This window comes from Exophiala spinifera (assembly GCF_000836115.1).
Source record: "Exophiala spinifera strain CBS 89968 unplaced genomic scaffold supercont1.7, whole genome shotgun sequence".
Lineage (NCBI taxonomy): Eukaryota > Fungi > Ascomycota > Eurotiomycetes > Chaetothyriales > Herpotrichiellaceae > Exophiala > Exophiala spinifera.
In genome coordinates, this window is record NW_015622519.1 from 2,664,216 (window position 1) to 2,680,209 (window position 15,994).

A 15,994-nucleotide genomic window follows, 5' to 3' on the forward strand; every position below is an offset into this window, starting at 1 on the left:
CGGACTTAAGCAAGGGTTGCGCCATACCTGCATAAAACACACTTCCTCATCCCTAGCATCGTTCCTTCATCATTGCCTTGGTAACCCGGCTCTGTTGGTACCACGAATATGCATCCTAAGAGCGTGCGGACTATAATGTTGTCTGCATTCTGCCAGTTGCTGCCGAGATCATCAGTGGAGACATGGCATACCAGGGGTAAATGAAGACGGTTTTAGTACGCCTTTGACTATTCAGGACTCGAAGTATCAATGACTGATCTCATTGTGTTTGGCACATCTATATAAATAAGATCTTTAATCTGCCTGAAACCATTCTTTAGATCCTCTTTCATTCAATCACCTGAATGAGATATTGCCAGTGCCCAAGCAAGAGATTCTGCAGGTTATTGACCGATTCGATCTTCTGAAAAACCATATATCGCAAACGTGATTCAGAAAAAGATCCTGTGCATACCAAAAGGCACTGGGGACTTACAACCTCCTTCAATCAAGGACGGGCCGTGTTAAATCAGCTCTCACATTCCCTTCATCATTAATAAGGCCCTCATCATGTCATTCTCGGAGTCGAGTGTTCCAGATTTAACTGGGAAAATAATGATCGTAACCGGTTTGTATTCGGCGGAGGCTTATATCTATATTCACAGACATCAGCTAATAGTATACCAGGAGGCAACAGCGGCATTGGAAAACAACTAGTTGCGGTTCTGGCCAGCAAAGGAGCCAAGGTATACCTCGGGGCCCGTTCGCAGGCCAAATACGATCAGGCGCTACAGGAGATTCACACGTCTCACCCGGCCACGAAAAAGTCATCGATCGAGTTCTTGAAATTTGACCTCTCCTCTGCTGCCATGGCTAAAAGGTCTGCCGAGCATTTCAAATCGTAGGTCGTAGACGAATAAACTAACGAAACAAGATGTACTACGCTAATGATATGAACTCATGCAGAAAAGAGACAGAGCTACATGTTCTCTTCGATAATGCAGGTGTAATGGGAACACCTGCTGGAAAGCTGTCTGCGGACTCTTACGAATACGTAAGCACAAGCTCCAGAGCTCGGCTGGGTCAGCGTGAGGAGATTGCTCACTTGTCTCTAGCAATGGGCCGTCAATGTGTTCGGCACCTTCGTGTTCACATACCACCTCCTCCCTCTGCTCCAGCGGACAGCCGAGAAGTCACTACCAGGAACAGTTCGTATTGTCATTACTACGTCTGACGGCGCAAAACAAGCACCAAAATCTGGTATTCCTCTTGATGACCCCACTGTAGGCTCCAACGCAACTCGATTTCAGTGCTATGGCCACGGTAAACTTGGTCTCATCCTCTTAACCCGGCAGCTGGCTCAGCGATATCCGGACATCCTGACTCTAGGCCCTCATCCCGGACCTGTCCAGTCAAACCTCACTCGAGAATTAAACTTCCCAGGTCCTGTGAAATGGCTTCTAAACGTGAGTCTACTACCGCCCTCAGAATACCAGTTACGGGAAATGTCATGAGGGAAGGGGTGCTGACTATGTTCCGCCTATCTACAGCGCGTAGTATTCAAGCCGGTAGAGTATGGTGCTTTGACACCCCTCTTCGCTGGCACTGCATCCATTCCAATGAGCAAAACTGGATCGTACCTTATTCCTCTAGCGTTGGTACCCCGGACAAGCCCTAGATACTGTGCGTTTTAGCTAATTTCGATACTAGGAAATTCGAAACCAACCTCCCACACAAGCAGTGCTATGACGACAAATTTGGGACTAGAGTCTGGGAGTGGAACATGACAGCGATGAAGAAGGCTGGAGCAGATTAATGAGGATTGTACTGTACGACCACCACTTTTTGGATCTCTTAGTGCAACAGAGATTGCTAGCAGGTAACCTTTAAGCAGGCTCGAAGAGTCGTGTACTTGATATCGCACCCTAGTTGAGTACCGATCCCTATTGCGGAGCACCGTTCTTGCTGAACGATGGCCAGTTCGATGCAATATTCGGGCAGCTCATAGCGCGCGTGATGAGTCTTTAAGCCCAGTTGATACCATGCTTTCCGTGATAGTGTCTCATCAGCTGCGCACTGCCTCCCCCGGATTCATGTGGAGCTTCCGTATCGTCGGGTATTCCCGCCGCTGGGTTCTTTCGATAGATGTATTGGATTCACAGCTCTCGAGGAAGACGAGGGAGGCGAGAACAGCCATTGCCGTCACCATTACCAGTAACCCTGAGGACAAGTCTCCGTAGGTGCCATGCATTCTTTCATCGTCTCGTCTTTGATTTCTATATTTCACTTCAGATCCCTTATGCTGGAGGTGTCGTGAAAGACATTGTGAACATGGTGGAGTTCCGGAAACATGGCTAGGTGTTTCCCGAGCGAGACTCTAGAGTCTTATTGTAGTTGGAGGGACGCATTTTGCTCTGACATGGTTTAATACAGGCGCTTTGTCGAGTGTGAAGGAGCTTTACTAGAGAAACAACATCGGTGTCGGGATAAACATATGAGGCGACAGCAGGGATGGATGATGGTGGTGGCTTCCGGAAATCAACCATATAGTTACAAGGGGCAGAATCTACTTGAACGACTATTGTGCCCAGTAACTTGCTAAACTCTCGTGTCTGTTATTGTACATTCAGTCCCGATTTTCAAATGCAGATGACGTGTCTTTAGCTATGTACTCACTCCTTAACATGATGGTCAAAATTGCATATCCTATTCTCAGATCGGGTCGACCAGAGACACCCTCCCTAGATGGACTTTCCAAATACTGGCTGACGCGTCAGCCTTTGTCCTCAGCAAATACAACTCGAATTGGCTGGTATGGATGATATAGTATTGTTCTCTAGCAACCTAGCTTAGTCACTACCTGACTTGAATTACAACCTTCCCAGTAGTCCGCCCACTACTGAGACGATCAAAAGCATTTTGATAATCCTCGATCTTCCACACGCTGTCAACAAGTGGTTTTGCCATGCCAGCCTCGATAAGTTCAGTGATTCGGTGAAGGTGGTTCCCGTTCGGCTCCATGATAAAGAATCTCCCCTCGACGGTGTTACTGATGCCTTTAGGTCGATCCAATGTGAACTTCCAAACCATATCCCTCGGTGGGGCAATGCTGAGGACGAGACCGTTCTCACGCGCGGCATGCCAGGCCTGGTTCAGACTGTCACCGCCAACACAATCGAGAACCAAATCGAACTTGCTCTCCGGGTTATTATTGATCCACTCTGAAATAGGTGTTGTCGTGTAGTCGATTATCTCGTCGGCTCCAAACTCTCGGACAAGGGCTGCATTACGCGCATTACACGATCCCGTCACCCAAAACCCGGCCGCATGGGCGAGTTGAGTTATCCACAGTCCGACACCACCTGAAGAGCCGTTCACAAAAACCTTCTTTATTGACTTCTGTGGGTGGTGTGATGGCGCGTCAAACTGGGGAGAACATCCGCCATGCACGAATAATGCCTGCCATGCCGTGAGTCCTGAAACAGGGACACAGGCAGCCTGCTCAGCTGTGATGTTAGCAGGGCGAAGAGCCATCTCGTTTTCGTGTCCGAGAGTGTATTCTCGAGCGGAACCAGGTCTTGGGAATGTTGTACGCATGTAGACTTTGGATCCTGCAGGAAAATTCGACATTGGAGGGGCAATCACAACCTGGCCAGCCATCTCGACCCCAGGATGACTTTCATTCAGCTCAGGTGGACGCGGCCAAAGTAACTCTCCATTGGTGAGAGCCACAGAGTCGACTTTTATCAGATATTCATCCTGGCTGACCGTCGGGACCGGATACGAGTCGCTGAGGCTGAGTGTTTGGAGTGCCTGGTTGTGAATAAGCGCTCGCATCCTCTTTGGAACTTCCGTTGCCATGTTGCGTGGTCGACGGCTGTCGTTACAGTCTAGTCTTAGGATCGCAAGGATCTTGTGGCTCTTTCAAGGGTTTGTAAACATGGGAGAGAGCGCCCACTCCGTCGTTTCCGTTGTCGATTATATAGTTTCAGGACTGATGGGCAATGCAGCGGATTATTAGATTTGTCACCTCGCACTTGATGATTCCTACCAAGCATACCTTCTCGGAAACGGTCGTATGATAGGGCCCCTAAAGGCACGTCCACGAATTGTCCTCCTCGGTCGGGAAGGTCCAACACGGGTGTTTCGAGTCGCAGACGCTGTTATTACAAACCAGCAGCCTGCCAATTGGCTGGTCGTGCTTTGGCGGAGGCATGCCTTTGGAGGCCGGAATTCCAAGCACTTGCCAAAACGGGTAGTGGTCTCGGATTCGGGGGGCCAGGGACCCAGCTTCGCGGCAGTAACTTAGCTCGCTCGTGCGACGGTTACGCTTACATGAGTACCAACTAAAGAAACCTCGTCACTTCCAAGAGGCATTGATGGCTTTGACTACCACAGAATACGCGCATATCAATACAATCATCGTGCCAATTGCAGTTGGATAAGTTGCTCAGCCAATTTCTGCGTTCGGGGTCTCTGCACCTGCACGTCAAAAAAGAAACCGCGCTGGAAGTCCTCCAGCTTCTCAGCAAGATTCCTACGCCCATCCCCGCTTGGGTCTGGGACTCTTTGGAAGTTGCCAACGTGGTAGCACTGCTTTACAAACCAGGCCGAATCATCGCCTCTCTCGATGGTGCATGAAAACCCAACCACAAGAATCCATAAATGGACGAGGCTGTTCCCAATCCAGCCAGATTGCGGCACCTTGCCAAGGATCGATCTCAGCATAGGTGCCATAATTTTCACGGTTTTGGTTCGGCCCGTTATATTCATGGTAAGTAGAGTCCACATGATTATGGCTACGCGTACAGCGTTGACCTTCGGATCATCCGTCGTCAATGCCAGCAGTCGGTGTCTGATTGCCATGTTGCGCATGGTAACCCAGTGAGTAACTTGTAATGCCCGCGGTGCCGACATTGAAGAGGGTCGTAATCGATTTTTCACACTATACGAGTCGAGTATCTGTTCAATCAGCACTCTGAGGCTCAAAGGAAGAAAACAAGTGTTCCCTTCCAGCAAGGAAGTTGCTGTTCCTCCATCCCCTAAAGGCTTCAGTTCCTCCTCCCTTAAGCCAAGGCTACTTGCTGGACCTGGGTCATAATCGCAATCGAATAAGCAGGGTTCAAAGTTAACGCAGGCAATATATAAATCACCCATTGCGAGCTGTCCGCGTAAGTTTTCGTCTTCCACGCACATGAGACCGCCTTTCCCGCTTAGAAGCCCAACGGCCGCCTCCAAGTGTGTTTTAGCCGCAGACACTCCATCCCTGTACGCCTCGGCTGAGACCAGAAACGCGATGCAGATCAAGATTTTTCTCAGCTGCTCGGAGGCTTGAAAGTCGCTAGTGTCGATGCGAGAACGGAGCAATCGAAGAGCATTGTGGAGGTAGTAGTTCTCCATGCCGGTCACCTGAGCGCATGGGAGCCGATCAACAAACTGCAGCCGAGAGGCAGAAGCGCTTAAAAGACAGCACATGGCCAATCTGTCTTCGACGGCCATTCTTACGATGCTGTTCACGGCGCCCGGAAAGGTGTACAGCCCATGACGAAGGATGGCCATTTCATTGGGCCATATAGTTGGGTGATAAAAGTAAACGTAGTAGTGGAGTAACCCAGCCACAGTGTTATTGACCTTGACCGACGCTGTGCCGAAGGGATCTACCTTGCATAGACTTGCTTGGTTGGTTGGAGATGTGATGGTTGACTGAGTCCGCCGTCTCCGATGCGCCTCACGAGCAGCGTGGGATTTCCGACGAGAATCTTCAAATTCACGCTCCTCTTTGGAGTGCTTGGGTTGATAGTCGACAAAGAGAAGACTGACATGGTGCTCTTTCGGTGTAGCGACATGGATGGGATTGTTCAAAGGCTCAGTATCAGCCTGTGCCGACCTTGGATTTGGTGTATGGTCTCCTTGAGCGCATTTCGCAACAGCTTCTACCTGTTGGTCTAGAACTGATGCTCTAAAAGAAACCGAGTTGCCTGGGCGATTGCGTCTTCGGCCTCTCTGCACGTGGCTTTGTATCCTTGCCTGCTCGATAGATGCACTTTGTGATAAATGACTGGAATTTCGGCTTTTATTGACAAAGTAGTATTCCTTCTCGCCGTTCGGTCGTCTGCTAGAGGAATATCTACCTTGTGTCGCTGCATCTATGTTTCTGTCATTTGGACCCATGGCAGTACATGCGCTCTTTAGCCGTGCGAGTGGAAGTGCCGCTCACGTCTACTTGTGGCTCACGGGTGGCAACGAGGTTACATGCCGTGGCATTAGAGCCAAGCCTTTCTGTCCCTTGGCAGCCTCATTAGCACGTTCTTCCCGATGCTTTCTAAGCGGCCTGCATTGGGGGTGGGTAAATTCTAGGGGTGATTGGCAGAATTAAATTCGGAGAGGGAGACGCTGGTATCGTCGATTTCCTCGGAGTCTACGTACAAAAAGAAAACGTGTCATTATGACACATTCCCGACGATTTTAAACTATATTTCTAGGGATTCAATGGCCCAGTAAGTCGCGCAGGTATCCAATGGCGCCAGAAGGGCGATATAAGCACCATCCTTGATGAGATTATTCACCCCATTGACCACTCTTTCCCCTCCAAGATGGCCATGGCTTCTCTCTCCACAAGGTTGAGAGCTTTCATCAACAGCGTAGGGCCGATCGAAATCCTACTAACGCCGCACTGCTGGAGCGTCTCGATTGGCAACCCTTGGGCAAGCACGGCCAACTTCCCGTCCAGCCTCTCTACCAGATCTCTTACTTCTTTCTCTGTGATAACTCTCTTCATAACTCCCCAGACAAACACGGTTGTCGCCCCCGCTTTGAGATAGGCGTGCCCGCGCTCCACTACATCGTCGATTGTGCCCCCGAAACCCAGCACATCGGTGCGAGCGTTCACCACGAAATCCGGAACTCCGGCTTCCTTTGCCCCTCTGACAGCATCCGCGATACGACTCTTGGCCTCCTCAAGCGTTCTCAATTTTGGCGGTTGAACACTATTATCAACGTCCTCGATATTGCAGCCTACCACTCCTATTTCGATAACCTGCTTAATAGACTCTGCAGGGTCGCTGTAGCCATCCTGCAAGTCCGCGGACAGTGGCAATGACTCGGCTTTCCCAGCGTTGCGGAGACCAGTGGCCACCCGTTTGACACCAACAAGATTATCTCTGAGAGACATCGTGTTTTCATCATCAATGCCAATGCTGGAGGCTATCGCATACGAAGCGGTCGCGACGGCCCTGGTCGAGGGAAGCGAGGATATTAACTTAGCAGTACATGCATCGTAGACATTGGTCAGGATCAGGGGCTGACCAGAGACATGGAAAGATTTGAGTCGACGAGCTAATTGGTTCAGCTCTTCTGGAGATTTCGCCATCGCCTTCACTCAGTGAGCCTTCCTTGGTTCTGGTGAGTTTTCATGCGAAATTAGGATGTAAATGTAGGGAAAAGTGGATGAGATGATTTGGCGACCACTTGCTGATCCCTCCGCTATTGAAGGCTGAGAGGATGGCGGATTGATTGAAGTTCTCAAAGGTTGCAGATAAAGCTACCTTAGTCAGTGAGTAGGGTAAACCCTATTACGCACCCAAGGGTTCCTATTACGCACACACTCGGGTAACATTCCTAATATAGAATACTTTTCACCTGCCTCCCCCCTAAAGAGTGCCTATTTACAGCCTAAACTTTAGGCATCACCGCCTATATTTTAGACATTATTATGTACATTTTAGGCATCATCTCTACATTTTAGGTATCACTGTCTGAATTTTAGGTATTAATATCTAGATATTAAGCATTATAATTATAGATTCATCAATTCTAATCACCTCCTCTTCAACTTATCTCTTTTAACTGTTAAGATCATGAGATTATCTCTATTCTGTTGTTTTGATTGTCGCTACATCACTTATGGTTAAGGATTAGGCATGAATAAAATAATTAGGCGTGCCTAAAGCTACGCCAAGATAGGCGCTAACTAAATGGGGATGTGTGCGTAATAGGAACCCTTGGGTGCGTAATAGGGTTTACCAGTGAGTAGCTAGGTCTACATCCCATTTAGGCGATCAGCATCAGACTTTTAGGCATCGGCATGGCGCCGATGCCCTTAGCTTAGCCTTTCGCGTGTGTAACTAGACCTAACGCTTGAGGTTAGGCTTAGGCTTCTCACACGCAAGATACCGGACACCTAAGCTGGGCGTAGACTCAGAGCTAGTGGAACGACGCCACCCCTGACCTTCATCGCTGTAAATCTATCGTTACATAATACGCAGAAATTGATAATATGTGAGGGTGAAATATGATGAACTGACGAGTCTAACCTCAATAACTAGGAGATTGCTTTCACCCCACATTGGGCTGTAGAAAGCCATTCATCACGTTATCCGTAAATGCGAGTATCACTGCTTTTATAGGTCTCTTATCAATCAGGCGGTTTTTTAATGGTTTTCTGTCTCTTCTAAGGACTGTACTCCATGAAGTATTTGCATCCATACTTGCCAGCGTATTCGTCTACATTTTGTCAGTCTACTTCGTAACTGTAGATGTCGCGAATACGGCGGCGCGAGGATTGTGTGATAAACAAGCTTCGTAATGTGGAAATCTCGGCCAGATTGGGCATTGACTCTTATGTCATAAACCAGTAAACGTGCTCCCTGACGGCTGTGCTATCTTCTCTTAGTTAGCCTTGAGTGAGTAATACGCACCCATAGATGTACATCATATTGGTTGCAACTCTACTAGTAGATTGGCGTATTCGGCTACGTAGATATAAACGCCAACTAGAGATGAGCATATTTCTTGTTGCAGCCTAATTTGACTAGGTATTCTACGGCAGATTGACTGAGGAAATATCAAATGCAAACGATCTAGTTGATTTAGGAAAGGTGAACTTATAAGACAGTAATCATAGCGCTGAAAAGGTACCCTACGGCACCTGCCATATATCATGGCAGGCTATATCTATAAGTCGGCAGTTTACTCTTGTGAGTTTGCTATATTCATTCTTCACTCACGATGAAACCCTCTTTCTTCACATGTATCACTTGGGCAGCTGCGCTTCTAGGCTGTGCGGCTCGGGCTGTGACTGCTGCTCCGGGTAGTCGGGGTTTAGCTATACCATCTTGCCATGATCTAATGCTCCCTCTCTCGATCAGCGCCAACAATACCAATATTGTTGGCGTTGACCAGACTTTCAATAACCAGTCTTATGCTACGGGCACCATCCTTCAACTTACGGGTACAGCGAAAGCATGGGGTTCGCAACATATCTCAGGCTTCTTTATCAACAACAAAACTTATAACATACATGCAAAGTATTGCGAGCCCGCGAACGGCGCAAACGTCGACTCCCCTCTCATTGTCGCAGTACACGGGCCTGGGGTGAATCTCAAATACTGGGACTTTGATTTGAGCCCCGAGTACTCCTTGATCAAGCAGGCAGTTGCGAAGGGATATCCCATCCTTGCCTATGATAGACTCGGAGCCGGATTGTCCGATTCGACCAGCAACGGATTTAACGAGCCTCAAATCGCTACCGAAATTGAAATCCTGGCAAATATCCTAACCCAAGCGAAGGGTGGCTCTATCGCCAAAAACATTCGATTTAGCAAGATTGTCGGAGTAGGGCACTCCTACGGGTCATTTCAGTTACAAGGCATTACCAAGATCCACCCAGAACTCGTGGATGCTGTAGTCTTAACGGCCTACTCGGCCGACTCCTCCAACGCAGCTGAGTTCCTCCTGGGATCCAACTACGTGATTGCCAGGGATACGTCACCGGCCAAGTTCGGCCATCGCCCGTCGTACTGGCTCACAACACCGACTGATGCGGCTGATCTGACGACATTCTTTTGGCCGCCCAACAGTGATCCGGCCGCGCTCTCTATCTGGCGGAATCAGACTGATGTGATTGCTCTTGGTGCTTACACCACGATCTCCGCCGTCACTGGAATGGCTCCAAATTTTCATGGCCTAGTCCATGTCATTACGGGTGATAAGGATCTCTCGGCCTGTGGCTATAACTGCTCAGGTCCTGATGGGAGAGTGGCACAGGTAGCAAAGTTCTACCCTAGCGATCAAGTCAATTTCACTTATAGTATTGTTAACGACACTGGTCACGGCATTGTCCCACATTATAGTGGCCCGGGAGTTATTCAGGATATCCTTACTTATATTGAGAAGAACTTTATAGTTCCTTTATAGAACAAGGTATATTCGACATTGCATGCCAAAATTGCGACAAGCTTTCAGTGCCTTATGGATCCCTGTGAAACTTATTGGTCAAATATTGTCCTTTTTCTCAATGAGTACTGTCGAATATAGCGTTAGATATAGCGAACAGCAAATATAAACGGGAGACTTGAAGGAGGATCTCTTATGCGCACGTCGAAGTTGTCAATTGTGGACATGCGCACTCCACAAACACATTTTGCCAGCGTCAAAATGCAAAATCGAGCTGAACGTCTAAAGCACAGTGGCTATGAGAGCCACAAACTGTCATATACCCAAAGTTTGATGTTAAGGGGCGAGAGCTCTAACTTGGAACCAGATTGCTATAAGTAGAATTGCGACTTTGTCTACTTCCACTGGTCAACCCATCCATACATCCATTCGGCCTTAATGCTCTCCAGATTAGCTAATGTCGGACTGGCTTGGAGGGTGCTAGTCAGAGCGAGCCGTGCCAGACCACGACCTCCAGGGGCGGCATCGGCCTCAGATTGCGGAGCTGGAATGGCAAGACTTTCAAAGAATCCAAGTAATTTGATGGCCGGGTTCTCCTGAGCTAGTTTCGCTTGATCGTATCCCTTCGCCTGTCCGGCTTTGCTGCTGTACTGCAGACGACTGAGCCACTCTCCAAATGTCACAATACTTGTCTCATTCAAATCTGGAGAATTCGTTCTTTGCATTAAAGCTCGGCGGACCGCGTTTGAAAGATTCCTCCATCCTGTTGTACGTGGATTGACGGCGTGAAATACTCGTGCGCCTGCCTTTGACGAGGCGTAAGATAGACTCTTCAAGAGTTCGACAATAATACCAGGTAACTTGTCGACGGGAATCCAGTCGATGGTCCCCATGACCCCATCAGGATACTCTGCGCTCTTGGAACCAAGGGAATCAGGCAACGCTCCAATATACTGCGAACTCAGGACGAGGCTGGGAAACCATTCGTTTCTACTCCACCCTGGCAGATTGTAACTTGTTCCACATATCTGACCAACTCGCACGACGCCGGTTTTAATCCGAAACTTATGCGATGCCATATCCAAAATGCGCTCAGCCAGGTACTTGGACTGGCCGTAACCCATGGGTGCTGGCGCTGTGATGTCCTTAACGATCGTCTCGGGTACTTCCCGAATAGCAGCCCTCGGACCACCAGAGTAGCTACTGACGGCGCTGATGGAAGAGATAAAGAGTAATGATGGTGACTTCCTCGCTGTGGCAGCAAACACTGCCAGGTTTACAATCCCGTCGAGACTCGAATGGAACGAAGGTAAGCTCTTATTGAAGTCGACGGGCCACGAGCAGTGTACAATCTCGGTTGCCGTGGTTGATATGTGGTCGTACTCGGATTTAGTCAACCCAAAGCTTGGTTTTGATAGATCAGCCGTGAAGAACGAAACACGGTCCTCAGATATGTCGGTGTCTAATTGGTGGCTGGCATTTCGGGTCTGTTGGACAGAACGCGAGTCTGTTGACCTGTTCAGGCACACAATGTGAGATACCTCTGTATCGCCCACGAATTGATGAAGAAGATAAGAGCCCAACGTCCCAGTCGACCCTGTCAGGACTACAACCCTGCCTTTGCTGTCTCTCTCATCAGTCGCATCGCCTTGGCAGGCGATGGACGCGGACATTCTGTCGAGATGTCTCGAGTATGCTTCAACTGTCGCCTCTAGCACCTTGCCGTCAGTGTCTTCTGGAGATGATCCCTCGGTTTCTCCGACTGCTACTTTGGAAATTGCTTGTGTCAAAAGCTCAATGGTGGGATTGGCGTAAATGTTACGGATGGCCAGATTGGACAATCCAAACGTGGTTTTGAGTTCTCGGGTGAGCTTCAAAACCTGCAGCGAATCCATACCCCGACCAAAGAATTCATCGCTGGAGCTGATATCAGTCCAGTTCGTGATCTGCTTCACGAGAGACTCGACCAAAGCCTTGAGAGTCTCTGGCTTAGTGAAGTCGACGCCCACAGGAGGTGAAAGAGTTCCATCTCTTTCCGGCTCAGCATATGCCTCGTCAATCTGTTCCTGATACAAGTCCATGGTAGCTCTTCGCTGCACCGTTCCTTTACCAGCTCGAGGGAAGGGCTTGTCCGGGCGCGAGAAAATGACTTTAGTTTTGGAGATTCTAGCATGGGCTGGTGCAGTAAAGTTGGCATCTGCAATGATTGGCCACAATCGGTCTAGGAGCTCGTGGCGTTCGTCGGTATTCATATTCTTAGGGTTGACTAACTCGATCAACAAAAACGCCTCAAATCTCTGTGCACCACCAACAAGAGCGGATTTTACTTCAGGATGTGCACTGACTGCTTGTTCGAACGAGATCGGGTTCGTCTTCTCGCCATTCAGGAACACTATAACATCGTCAATGCGGCTTTTGTGAGTCCATAGTCCTGGCTTGGTTGGATGCGATAAAAACAAATCCCTCGTGGCATATTCGGTCGTGCCTGGAAAATGTCCAAATACCGGCTGGTTCAGCTCGTGGTCGGCGTTCTTAATGACGACGAGTTCATGCAGATCTTCGAACCGATGCCGGAATTCGTGTTTAACAGCTGGATGAATCTGAATATATCTCCACTCGGTGCAAGTCTCATCGGAAGATGGTCGAATCAGAGGAAACGTGGCACATTCGCTTGATCCAAGGCATTGATAAATGTCTAGTTTCTGTATGACAACGTCGCCTGATGCCTGAGAGACGCTGCCACCAGTGTAGAAGAGGTACTTGAGCTTGGAGGCAGCTTCATCTAGCAATGCAGGATCCCGGGCTAGCTGTTCAATCACAACAGGTGGTACAAATGCCCAGTCAACTTCGGTTTTACCCGCCGCTTCCAGAAGACCTTCTGTAGTAGGCGGCGCAGTGGGGAGAGGGTATACTGGAACGCTGCTTTGAAATGATGGCACAATAAGTGAGAAGCCAATACCAGCGACGTGAAATGCAGGTAGAGTCATGAAAAAGGATCCTGTACGAAAGTGCCTGTCTAGCATCTGATAGCCATAAGGGGGTGCTAGCGAAGTATTTGCTGCTATACCACTGACGAAACTGTTGGTGTATGTCAGAGGCTTTGGAATCCCTTATCTTGGTCAGTTATATGTATTCCATTGCAGATATCGGGCATGTGTACCTGTTGAACCCGATGTGTGTAGGATAAAAATAGGATCTGATTTGGCGATGTCGAATGATTTGAAGTAAGGATAGTTGGGCACCAGCTCGAGGTCTAAGAGATCGGCGAGGGACGGAATCGCAAATTTCTGTACAGTGATCTCGCTTTCAATCTGAGCAACGCAAGGCAGTTCCGGGTTAGTGACCACGAGGCGGGAGCACTCTAGTCGGGAGAGTAGGGAAATGTGAGCACTAATACTGTTTCTTGGTGAGGGCAGAAATGTCTAGAGTGATATCAGTCAATAAGGCGATGAGTTCTTTCACTCCCACTTACCTTGTAGCCAGCCTTGATTGCAGCTACTACCACGATTGAGTAACGGAGGTCGCTGGGTCCAAGATAAGTGATCGTGGGGAAACCATTTCCCTTGCCAAACCCTTGCTCGATAAGCCACGCAACTTGGTTGATGGCATTAACAAGCTCAGAATACTTGACTGCGCGGAAACCATCTCGGTATGATGTCGGAGACCTTGGTACTTTGGCAAAGACATTGTCCGGCGTATCTCTTGCCCGTCGATCCAATATTATGGGCAGTAACTGTTGCGCCTGGGTCTGCGTCGACTGCGAGGTAGCCATCGTGATGTTTTTACAAACGTCGAGTCTTCGGGTCGTTCCAAGGTTTCTTTCCCTAGGCTTAGCTCTCGTACTCTCAAGCGCTTCTCCATCCTTTTCTTATGGAAGATGAAACCTCCTCACCCAACTTCTCCACTAAGGGCAAAAAAATCATCTTCAAATGAATCAGCTCATTAGTCTGATATGATGCCACTAATCACAGAGCACCTTGGGCTGGTCTGCATGAGGATGCGATCAAGCCAGCGGACGACACTAACGCCCCGATGAACTGGGCCGTTGAAGCGGTATGGCACGGCTAAGCCGTGATCGGATCCACCATGGACGTAAATATTTACGTGAAATGCGCCAAGTGTTGGCCAAGCCTGATTTGCCCGGGCAAAATCTCTCTTGTCCCCGATGACGAGGGAAGGAGCAGCCGCGCCTGTTCATGGCTGTTGAAGTCTTCAAGGTGGCGATTGACAAGATGTAAACTTCCTAGGGGAGAAGCATACCCCTACCACGAGTAGATGAAAAAGCGAATAAAATCAAAGTCTCATACTCTCAATGCAGAGCATTGAAAGGACAAGTGTAGAAACACTCGATGTAATTATGCCAAACGGATGGATGAATTGCGATTTCGGGGTCGCAGGCCATCCTCGGGGAGGTGAACAGGAGTCTGATCTAAAGAGTTTCCGGGAACAGTGCACGTACACTTGAACTTGTGGACACAGTCCGGAAGGACATCCCAAGTCTATAATCTTACTACTCTTTCAAGCTGCAACACTGTACGTGAAACAATCTATGCCGATATCAAACATGTTTGCAATGACTCCTTAACGCCATTTTCCTGATCAGGAGATCTACCAGCTGTATATGCATGCCACTGTAGCGGAATCTCGGAGCATCCCCAAGCGTACCGAGATCAAAGATCGATAAGCGAGGCCATCATCGTCACCAAGTCAAATATTTTGGCGCACTCGTCTAATGCAGACTTAGACCGGGGTAAATCGTGTGCGCCATCGGTGATTAGCACTTCAGCCTTGTCGGATTTGCACAGCTTCACGAGTGTCTTGGAGTGCTCTGCGAATTCGTCATTTTTGCCAATGACATGCAAAGTTGGAATTGATATTCGATGAGGGAATTGTGAAGGCACGAAGCCGTATACTAGTGGAGTCTTCAGAAGACGGGTTGACTCAAACGCCACTGATCGTTTTCTCGCAGCTTGGAATTCGCGATTGTTTTCCATATTGTCTGAAGAGTTCGAGGAGAGTGAAGAAAGCGAAGTTGATGAGAGATCCCAGTTGGGCATTTTCCACATGATGGGACCCGAGGCCGTAGTAGAGGTTGGAGAAGGTGGAAGTGTTGAGGTACTGGATGATTGTTGCCAATCGTCGGAGCCATTGAGGAAGCCGATATATCTCTCTTCTTGCTGTTTGATTTGTTGAGTGATATCGTCACCAATCTCTTCTGATGGCGAAAATAGCATGACACTGTTGAAGAAGATGGCAACTTTGAATGGCAGGCTTCTGGTAGCCTCTGCGTGTCCGTTTGCCCTATAAAACTCCTCGGCTAGCAGCATACTAGCTGCCAGAGAGGCTCCTTGTGAAAACCCAATTATTCCGTCGTAAGGTCCATCTTCATTAATGATGGTTCGAAGATATTGATGGGTTTCTTCCACATGTTCGGGCTCGTAGCGTGAAAACCACGCCAGATACGGCCCTGGGTAAAATTTCGCGATGCCAGGAGCCGCTGCGGATTCGGACGGCGCATCTACGAAATCAAAAGTATGCTGAGAAGATAGTTGAGAGATCAGTGGTCCTGCTTGGAGTTCAAGGGGTTAGCCATGGACAAGGTTTAAACGCATACACCTGGGTCGGCGGCATTCTGAATCCTACCAGGCACATACCTAGTTGAGCCTCAAAAATGTCCGAGTTGGTACCCCGGCCATGCAGACAGAGGAACTTCATATTAAATGAGATGAATATTCAGACAGTCTTGCAAGTAGAAGAGCGAGAGTATTGACCTATTGCAACGCCACCGAACACAACAGTAACGCGTTAAAGAGATGCAAGCATTTACGTCCGATCAACATGT

The 15,994-nt window shown here is 48.7% G+C and overlaps 7 protein-coding genes across 7 annotated transcripts; 2 read left to right on the plus strand and 5 right to left on the minus strand.

The window, feature by feature from the left end:
* Positions 1–549: 549 nt before the first annotated feature.
* On the plus strand, positions 550–1,795 carry PV08_09984 (uncharacterized protein; the record flags this gene model as incomplete). The annotated part of the gene is made up of 6 exons (XM_016384299.1): positions 550–607; positions 667–880; positions 946–1,033; positions 1,095–1,445; positions 1,530–1,633; positions 1,690–1,795. 6 exons carry the CDS (start codon positions 550–552, stop codon positions 1,793–1,795), a joined length of 921 nt encoding a protein of 306 aa, XP_016232922.1.
* A 1,040-nt stretch (positions 1,796–2,835) lies between these two features.
* PV08_09985 (uncharacterized protein) lies at positions 2,836–3,840 on the minus strand (the record flags this gene model as incomplete). The annotated part of the gene is made up of 1 exon (XM_016384300.1): positions 2,836–3,840. One exon carries the CDS (start codon positions 3,838–3,840, stop codon positions 2,836–2,838), a length of 1,005 nt encoding a protein of 334 aa, XP_016232923.1.
* A 558-nt stretch (positions 3,841–4,398) lies between these two features.
* PV08_09986 (uncharacterized protein) lies at positions 4,399–6,150 on the minus strand (the record flags this gene model as incomplete). Its single annotated transcript, XM_016384301.1, has 1 exon — positions 4,399–6,150. The coding sequence occupies one exon, from the start codon at positions 6,148–6,150 to the stop codon at positions 4,399–4,401; it is 1,752 nt and encodes a 583-aa protein (XP_016232924.1).
* A 391-nt stretch (positions 6,151–6,541) lies between these two features.
* Positions 6,542–7,348, minus strand: PV08_09987 (uncharacterized protein; the record flags this gene model as incomplete). Its single annotated transcript, XM_016384302.1, has 1 exon — positions 6,542–7,348. One exon carries the CDS (start codon positions 7,346–7,348, stop codon positions 6,542–6,544), a length of 807 nt encoding a protein of 268 aa, XP_016232925.1.
* Positions 7,349–8,985: 1,637 nt separating this feature from the next.
* Positions 8,986–10,173, plus strand: PV08_09988 (uncharacterized protein; the record flags this gene model as incomplete). Its single annotated transcript, XM_016384303.1, has 1 exon — positions 8,986–10,173. One exon carries the CDS (start codon positions 8,986–8,988, stop codon positions 10,171–10,173), a length of 1,188 nt encoding a protein of 395 aa, XP_016232926.1.
* Positions 10,174–10,547: 374 nt separating this feature from the next.
* PV08_09989 (uncharacterized protein) lies at positions 10,548–13,924 on the minus strand (the record flags this gene model as incomplete). Its single annotated transcript, XM_016384304.1, has 3 exons — positions 10,548–13,261; positions 13,313–13,574; positions 13,625–13,924. The coding sequence occupies 3 exons, from the start codon at positions 13,922–13,924 to the stop codon at positions 10,548–10,550; spliced, it is 3,276 nt and encodes a 1,091-aa protein (XP_016232927.1).
* Positions 13,925–14,822: 898 nt separating this feature from the next.
* Positions 14,823–15,867, minus strand: PV08_09990 (uncharacterized protein; the record flags this gene model as incomplete). The annotated part of the gene is made up of 2 exons (XM_016384305.1): positions 14,823–15,718; positions 15,807–15,867. The coding sequence occupies 2 exons, from the start codon at positions 15,865–15,867 to the stop codon at positions 14,823–14,825; spliced, it is 957 nt and encodes a 318-aa protein (XP_016232928.1).
* Positions 15,868–15,994: the final 127 nt, after the last annotated feature.